This window comes from Lepidochelys olivacea, assembly GCF_965140295.1.
Source record: "Lepidochelys olivacea isolate rLepOli2 genome assembly, chromosome: 4".
Taxonomy (NCBI): Eukaryota; Metazoa; Chordata; order Testudines; family Cheloniidae; genus Lepidochelys; species Lepidochelys olivacea.
In genome coordinates, this window is record NC_140414.1 from 59,757,044 (window position 1) to 59,766,648 (window position 9,605).

Sequence of the window (9,605 nt, forward strand, 5' to 3'; positions counted from 1 at the left end):
TCTAGTTCTTTTTTGAACCATGTTATGGACTTGGCCTTCATAACATCCCATGTCTTTTGATTAGCATGTCTCTTGATTAGTATTTGGTGACATGAGTACATTCTTTAATACTCTAATTCTCATCCAAAACTGTTTGCGTACAGAGTTGTGCTGTAATAATCATAATCTGTTTGCTTTTCTGGTGGCATTGACATTTGAGTTTTAAGTTAATATGTAAAATATTGACCCAAATGTTCATAATTTAAGCAACATCTAGCCAAGCTTTTTATTCTACTGTACATTTAGTATAGATGGAAAAAAAACCTTAAGAGCTGTATAAAATGACGTTCAGAAATATATTTGGAAACAATGCATCTGTTGGATTTTTTTTTCCAGACTGCATGAAGAAGAGAGAACCTTGAAAGCTTTGTCTTCAGCAAAGCCATCTGAGACTATGATGAGTGACGAGTCCTTGGCACAGGAAACTGCCAACAAGGCACAAGTGTTTACTGAGGCACCTTGCACAGGAGGTGAAGAAAGAACATTGATAGAGAGAATGTTTGGAGGGAAACTACAGACCAGTATATGCTGTTTGAACTGCAAAAGTACTTCTCAAAAAGAAGAACCCTTCACGGATCTATCGCTGGCATTTTGTCCTCCCACTTCGTTGGAAAATGTTGACATGCAAAGCATAACACATTCTTCTGAAGTGAAAGATGACTGCATGGTGCAAACTAGTATTGTAGCATCCAGTCCTGTTGAAGAATCAGCACTTGATACATCTCTGGCAGTAAGTGATGGCTGTGAAACAGTTATGAATGAGGGAATTCTGAAAGACCTTCTTCCTGCTGAGCTGAGCTCTGAGAATGTTACAGATTCTGATCTGTACAAAGTTCAGGACAGTAAGAATGTGTCTCAGAAGCCAGTAAGTGAAAATACTCCCTCAGTTACTGACTTACTGAATTATTTTCTGGCACCTGAGATTCTAAATGGAGACAACAAGTATTATTGTGAAAAATGTGCCTCTCTACAGAACGCAGAAAAAATTATGCAAATCATGGAGGAACCTGAATACCTCATTCTCACTCTCCTCAGATTTTCATATGATCCAAAGTGTCATATAAGGCGCAAAATCCTGGACAATGTGTCTCTACCACTTATTTTGGAACTACCGGTCAAAAGAACTGCATCCTCTTTAGGTGTAGTATCAAGGGGCTGGTCTGTGGATGTTGAATTCTCTGACACTGGAGAAAATCTTGCTAAAAAACTGAAGCCTTCGGGTGCTGAAGAAGTGTGCTGCCCAGAATTGGTACCCTATGTATTAAGTTCTGTTGTGGTGCACTCTGGTATATCCTCTGAAAGTGGGCATTATTATTCTTATGCCAGAAATATCACTGGTTCAGGGCCTTCCTTAGGGCTGTGCCATCAATCAAAAACTATGGCTTTAGCTTCCCACAGCAGCTTGTTGGCAGGGGAGATTTCCCATGCAGTTATAGAAAATGACCTGGACGCTAATGAGATGTCAAAAGAGTGGTTTCTATTTAATGACAGCAGAGTGACGTTTACCTCATTTCAGTCTGTCCAGAAAATTACTAGTAGGTTTCCAAAGGACACTGCTTATGTGCTGTTGTACAAAAAACAGAATTGTAGTAGTGGTTTCAATGCCAATTCAGCAAATGGACTCTGGGTGAACGGAGACCCTCCTCTGCAGAAAGAGCTTATGGATGCTATTACAAAAGATAATAAACTGTATTTACAGGTAAGATGAAAACATAACTAATGTGAAGAGTGACAGTCCCCTGAGGACTGGAAAATGTGGATCAACTTGCTTGCGGTTTCTAAAATGGTTACTTCTAAACATTCTGGGGATTAATCTCAAAATCTTGTAGCTCATAAATCCTGCTGCCCTTACGCTAGTAACTGTTGGATTACATAGTAAAATTTTAATCAAATTTACCAGTACACAGTATTATGTGAAATATGTTTATAGGAAGAACTCTCATGTTTTAACCTCCTTCTGTATTTCTAGGGCAGAGATTCTCAAACTGTCCTTTGACCACTAGTAATCAATCCAGGATTGGATGATCAAACAGTACTGGGTTTTTTATTGCTACCTGCTAAATTGCATTAAAAGAAGCTAAAAATATATTATGTAGGAAAGTTAGAGAAATATTTGTGATACCATAAATATGGTCCATGCTATGAGCATTTCAGAACCCCTGCGTTTTGGGGTTCACTGATTATTTGTATAGTACAATAAGGTTTTATTATTTATACCCTTTTTACAGTGGGTTAAATTATTTTAGTATAATCCTGTTTACTAAACCTAAATTGAAATTAGAAAAGTCCCACTAGCCCTCACTGTGAAGAACTATTATGGTACCTCCAGGTGCTGAAGAGAATTGTGGGCTTATGTTGTAATCTATTCTTGGCTCGCTATTTTTAAAACTTTGTGTGGTAAAGCATTACCGCAAATTGACAGTCTGTGTTTACATGCTGATTGTTGTCTGCTCAGTAAGCACAGAGGAGTAGAATATAGCTTCTAAATGTCTTACAGCTGCCTGAGATATAGTTGGTGACACTTTTGAATCGGATTGTCCTGTCTTCCATCAATCTGTTTACCTTTCTCTCTCCTTTTAATTTGTTTCACAGCAGTGAGGAAAAAATAAAATCTCACTAACTGTAAATCTATAATGGGCACTTATTGAATATTAAGTTAATCTGCATAGTAACAATATGTAGGTAAAATGGAAATCTTGATATTTTCTTGTATGACTTGCATAGACATATTTTAAAAGCTTCTGGCAATACAGGCCCACTGTTCTAGTCTGGGTTCCTAGCTGTACCAGACAAACAATTACATTTGGAAGAAAGCCTCCTACTAATTTTCTAACGGCAAGGATTTATCCTTTTTGAATTATAATTCCATGTCCTTCTCTAGCCCGACAGAAAAAAGGGAAAAAAGCCCTTAAGTATAGCAGGTTACGAATAGAGCTTCATAAAATAATGGGAGCAAAGGTGGGTTCCAAAACTAAATACTAGCCACAGTAGATGGACAAGGCCTTTGCCCACTCCCGTTCATGTGTTTTTCGTATTAGGTCCAGTTCAACTGCCAGCCCCAGAAGCAGGATGACAAAATTAAACAGTTTGCTTTCTTAATGTTTATAACATTAAGGATAGGCAATAGTTTTAACTCCGACAAAACAGACCAACCATGTGGGTATAGTCTACCTTAGCACATTTTGTTCCAAGATTTTTTTATTGACATGTAACTATGAATCTTACCATTTTTAGTACAGATATAGTTTGATAACAAATATTGTTTGTTTTGAGTGTGCAGAAGTGTGCTAGTTCCTTCAGAGACCCAAATCTGTCCTTGCTCTGTAGAGTTGACAATATAAAGTAAAATATTTTACAAGATCGATCATAATTAGGCAACCTCTACAAGATTATTTATAGATGTTGACATAAAATTCCTGGACAAACTGCAACTGAATTAAGTCCCAGGTCTCCAGACTTCTCCTTTATTGGAGCAAAGCAGTGCTGCAGCAATAAGTGCAAGGATGTAATATAGTAAAACTCAGGCCTTAGCACTTGCAAATTCCAGACTTTTAAGATACTGTAGCCATAACATTTTTACGTAACTGGATATTTCCATGTGAAAGTAAAACTGCTCATGGTGGAGTCAGACTGCTATGGCAATCTTAGCTGGAAGCTTTCTTGCAGTCTCAAGCAACTGAATCTTGCATTAAACAAGTCTGAAAGTATTCTGTCACTGAGATGGAAGCTATCTAATCTGTGTCCTGTGTATTCTGTGGCACAGTGGTCCCAAACTCTGGCATTCCAATGAGACAAACTGGAAACTCTGTTGTAGCTTCTTTAGAGAATCTTTTAATTATGAAAATGAATACATTGAGTACTGTAGCCTGCTGTTCATTTGGTATTAAATTCATGGGTTTTTGACATTGTCCACACTTTCATTTTTGCTATGTCGTAGATTTTTTGTTTTTGTTTTTTGTATTATCTACACAACTGCATCATAAAATTTTGGGGGAGGGGGAAGCAGGTGATTTTGGGTAGCTGGATGAGGGCAGTTTTTCTTACCTGCATAGGTCTGAGAGGCAGTATAGGATTGTGGGATAAACCCAATAGCTGGATGTTCTTGCTAAAATGATCAGCAGTTGAATAATCTCATTACATTTACACTTATTTTTGTTTCAGAATTAACATGAGATCCTCGCTATTAAATTCTGTAGAATTTAATAGGGTTGAAATGTTATAGAACCCTACAGGTTACTCTAAAAATGAATAGAATTTAATAGTGTTATTTTTTCTGTGGGGATTTTGAACCATTCTACAGAATTTCAGGCACTGAAAGCTCTTTGTAAACCTACTGCTATAAACTGATGGCTAGATTGTCAAAATAGGATTTCCATATACATTCACAATCACCCAAATGATGACTTTGAGCAGTGTTTTTGTGTGCAAATGGAGTTTGGTGCATGTAAACTATCAGTTTTGCACATAGTTGGTAGTGTACAGATGGAAGCCATGTTAATGGTTCTTTTGAAAACTTACCCTTTGGAATAAAAAGAGCAAATTATTCTTTTCATATCTTTACCATTTTTAGAGGTTATTTTACTCTCTTATATCCTTCCCTCAAACTCCAACCTCTCAATATTCAGTTGTGCTTTTTCATAAAGTTGTATCCTGTTAAGGCCAAGATCATGTCCTTTCCTTGACAAAAACACATGTTCTTCAATGTTGAGTTTCCATCCATCTCAAACTAATGCCTAGGCTTCTAAATTCAATGTAAGAGGACGGTGTACAGAAGGATTGAAGGATAACCTTTTGCTATCCTCTAAACTGTGAATGTTCAAACTTGTCCATTTAAATCCAGTTCATGTTTTGAGTATATGTTAGCAAGAGAGGTCTTACTTCAAAATTAAAAAGTTTGCTTAGGAATTTAGCTTCTGATTATCTGAAAGAGGAATGAAAGCAGTTATTTGTACTTAACTCTATATAGGATGTTAATATGTTACTTGGTTTCCTATTTAAAATTAAGTTGAGTATGTTTCACTAAAATCTGATGGATTATTAAAATCTGGGAACAACTGCATTAATGAGACTTGTTTCTCTGTATTGTCTATCTCATATTGGAAGCAGGAGGAATATGTATTGATGACTTGCTCAACATAGAGCTCTATTCTCAAGTTGTAACATTGTTACATTTAGGATTTTGTGCCAATAGATTTTCTTCTTTCAGGTAAACACTTAAAATTGCCAAGACATAGTGAAGTGTTTTGTTGGAACATAAACCATACAGTTCTTTTGGGGGTATTTTTTAGCATTGGAGACACTAGAAAGGATTTATTTTTTTAAATAGATGTACTCTATCTAGAAGTGTTCAAATACTTTTGTGCCTCTATAGAAGGGTAATTTTATAGTATGTACATATAACTTACATATATTGTACCAAAGGTTTTTTAGCACATGCTGTAGTAACTAAGCTATGATCATGAATGGAACTAGGTTGCCCTGTTGCTGCTAAACAATATCTCCCAAGATCACTGATGGGAGTCTTTCTTTTAACTCTTCTATACTCTTTATTGCAAATCGGTGCACTGTTCTGGGGTTCCAGTTTAGTATGAGAGTCCCCTATACACAATTCACTTCATGGTCCTGAAGGAGATCACTGTACCTCTGCTGCTGCCAGTAGTGTTTCCCAAGAAACACCACAGTTAAAAAAAAACCAAAAAACACTTTGATGATACGGAGCATTAGTGGTAAAGGCACAATCTTACTGTTACTGATGGCATAGGAATGGCAAACCGCTAATTTCTCTTCTTTTTATCCCCTCTCCCTCCACAGCCACAGAGGGAAGGGAGCAAAATACCAGCAATACAGTGTTATGGATGAGATTTTTAAAAGTCAGTCATTTATGGTTCTCATGACTGTAACTTACTTTGTACATGTACTAAGGCTTTAAAGTAATGCGACGCTTGGCATAGTGTTAACCTGCTTGCGCAAGCAGTTTAAATTAAGCAGATGTTTTGGGGCTTTTTGTGGGAGGGGGAAAAAATTTGTCCCATCTGGACCAGTTTAACTACTAGCTATATTATATACATGTCAAACTCAAATTCTATAGGAACTTCTGCAGTAGGACAACTTAACATATATTCATGCTTCTAGTTGACTGCCATAATGCTGTAATAAAAATCCTTAGTTCTAAATCTATATAATGAGCTTTCTAGTTTAAAGCTTTAAAACACAATAAATTTATTCAATTCAGAGTACATGACTAGCCTAGAAGTTTTGCAATCTAAATTAGAGTTTCACATTTACTTTTGAATGTTTGGATAGCTAATCTATAGTAAATTTACAGCTCATAATGAGAAACTCCAATTACATTTGAATTGTATTAAAACAAAGGCTCTAGCAACAGCATATTGGAACCATTCCTTTAGTATCTCTCAGTAACACTTGAGCTAGAAGTTATGTGGAATTTAATATTTCCTATGAACTTTGGATTGCATTCTTGTCCTTCTGTGACTGGAGACAGTTTACTGTTGTCACTCAGACATAGCCAGCATAAGCTCTGCCTATTCATATTAAGTGTCTGCCTTCAAATTCCAAAAGCAAAGTAAATCTGAATTAAGTAGGCCATTCTGTCCATGTTTAATGATGAGGGAGTGAGTTAAATAGCTTCAAATTTAAGGCTGCATTTTTTGGCCGTATGAGTAACTTAAATATGCACAAGCTATTTTTAGCATCACAGAAATTACACATACACTATCATATGAATGTTAGACAGGTGCTGTAACACAAGGGTTTTTTTAATCATTGGCTCTGTCCCATGCTCTTGCATTATAAGGGTCTAGGTGATGCGCAAAAGAAATTGTCTGAATTCCCTCAGCTTTAGCAAGATATGCTTAGTGGTCCCAGTAGCTGGGTAGAAGGAAGTTCCCTGGAACCTTTTTCTTTTTAGCAATGTCCATCCTTACTCTGATCCAGTATCTCAGCCTGCATGAGACTTGTAATATCCTATAACTGACAGAGCTACCACACAACAGCTCTTTAAGAAAAAGTTGGATAAACCATATTGAATGAATAGGCACTAATACATCATCCATGTTTTTTGCCTTTTGTGCCAGTGCAATTCCAATATCCTGCAACAGTTTAATGTCAGAGGTGTCAGTTGCAGCTTAAAAAAAAGGGGGTTTCATTCATCTTTTGAACATGAGAGGTTCTGTGACAAGATAGGCTCTGTACCGTACTTCTAAACTCAAATCCTGGTGAGACTGTCTCTGTCTTCAGTCATGTTTGTTAGTTAGGGCCAGATTCTGATATCCTTGCTCATCTTCAGTAATGGTTCGCTTTCTGAAATAGACCCTGGATACTGTCCCACTGCAAGTTGAAAACAAAAAAGTAAAACAATTTAATAGAGAATCAATTGTATGGTTTGTAGTTTTCTTATTTTTCCTAGTTTGTGATGTACCTAGTTCTTACTGAAGTAGCGCTTAAAACAAGTTTAGATAAATGAAATAAGTTTCAATTTTGGAGTTTTTAACTGCCTGTATTCTTTAATTTCAGGAGCAAGAACTTAGTGCTCGAACACAAGCATTACAAGCAGCCTCAGCCTCATGCTCTTTTCGACCCAATGGATTTGATGACAATGATCCCCCAGGAAGCTGTGGACCCACAGGTGGCGGGGGTGGAGGAGGATTCAGTACTATTGGTAGACTAGTGTTTTGAGGAAGACCTAGAATACATTGGTTCCAAAACAGTTCCCCCGGCTGTTTAAGACTGTTAAACCACTGAACTGCTTCAAATATCATACCAAGCTTTTGTTTTGAGACCTAATCCTTGTTCAGAAAACAAATGTTAATTTTGTTTGTTTTGGTTTTATTTGAAATAAATAAGTACATCATGGAGAAAACTACCTCTTAAATCCTATTGTTTTAATAGCAAGATGTGCTTGGCTAAAAAAGAGAAGAGTGGGGAAGAAAAGATTTGTATGTAATCCCTAATGATGCTGCATAACATTTAATAAATGCAATTAAATCAGTTTGTACCATCTCAATCCACTGAATAAAGGAAGAGGAGAGAGTTCATTCATATTCTTCTAAAAGAGAGATGGTTATTCAATAGTGGAATGCTTTCAGGTGGGCATAATTGCATACACATTTTTTTCCTTCATAAGTCTGGAAATCTTAATGGTGGCAGAGAGGATGCACCTTTATAATGAAGGCAATAACTTAAATTTTAAAACATGACCTGCTACAGTACTTTCCAGGGTGGGAGTTATTCAGATTCATTATATTTGCATTTTGAGTACAAATGTAAAGAGTCATTTATACACGTTTGCTAAATCATTTTCAAGAAATGTGTATGGTCTCGTAGGAACAAAGTTTTTAACTGAACTAAATTTGTAGTATTTCTAATTGTTTTGGGGATTTCTAAATTATTTCAGGAAGTATATCTGCTCTGTATTTGAAAGGAGGAGGTTCTGTATGTGCCTTGCAGTACTGTAACTTAAATACAAAACTTTGAGGCTCTGGAAGAGTTAAAGAACAATGTTAGAAATTGTTTTGTGTTAATATTAGAAATTAATACATTTTTGGAAAGTTATTAGATTTTCCAGAAGTAAAAATCTGATGGTTCTAAAACTCTCATGTTGTCCATTATTTACAGTTCAGTAGGGGCGGTTTTTGAATTGCAACTTCTCTGGCCTACATTATTAAGAAGTTGATCATAAACACTGATTCGTAGTTGTAAATGGTTTTGTCCAAAAAGCTGCTGAGTTGATTCTTACCAAGTGGGTTAAGGTGTCTCAGACTGCCTTGACTTCCCAGTATCCAGATCCTTTTCTTTTGTGATTGTCTAACAATACGAACTTTATACCTTGGAAGAGAATCACTAATAATGTTACTTATGGTTTGTCCCTCTTCGGCACTTCCAGCCTCTCCGAGGAACATCTGTAGACTTTCTTTATCCCAGTGACATACTGACTGCTTGGCTGTGCTGATCTGTGTGGTAATCCGTTTTACGGGCCATCTTCCAGAAGGTACCATTGTGATTATCTAGTCTGACCTTTTGGAGATTCTCTGTATTAAGTCTCCTAGCTCTCTGATAAAACGGATGCAGATTAAGATGTTTGAGAGAGACCAGCACCAACATTCTATTGACAATCCGAGGCATCTTGTCCTGAACCTGGGGACCTAAAATGTTCTTGGAAACTTCTTGAAGGTTTCTGCCCCATTGTCTCACACCAATAAAAAAGTACCCTTTTTATTCCCCCTTCCGTTGTGTTGGTATCCAAAGGAAGATTTGGCTCAGGGGAAGTACCTCAATCTGTGCCTTGAGACAATGGGGCAGAATGATCAGTCCTCTTGTGGGTCATGCTAGCAATGTGCCTCTGGTTTTACTGCTCTGTTTAAAGAGAACTTGATAGGAGGGTTTTAGTTTTAATACTGAAATCTGTTGCAGTTCAGGAATCTTTTTTTAAATGAAGACCGCTCTGTCTTGGTGTCTTAGGCCCAGATCCTAAAAGTGTTTAGTCTCCCATTTTGCATTGAACTCAGTGGAAGTTAGGAGCCTAAAATACCTTTGTGGATCTGGGCCTT

At 36.8% G+C, this 9,605-nt stretch overlaps 1 protein-coding gene across 1 annotated transcript in view; it reads left to right on the forward strand.

Moving 5' to 3' along the window:
- USP38 (ubiquitin specific peptidase 38) overlaps positions 1–8,648 on the forward strand; it is a 28,802-nt gene extending 20,154 nt beyond the window's left edge. The window contains exons 9-10 of the mRNA XM_084626263.1: positions 376–1,738; positions 7,573–8,648. Coding sequence (XP_084482389.1) covers positions 376–1,738; positions 7,573–7,734 — 1,525 coding nt within the window. The 3' untranslated portion in view covers positions 7,735–8,648. The remainder of the gene's footprint in view (positions 1–375; positions 1,739–7,572) is intronic.
- The last annotated feature ends 957 nt before the right edge of the window (positions 8,649–9,605 follow it).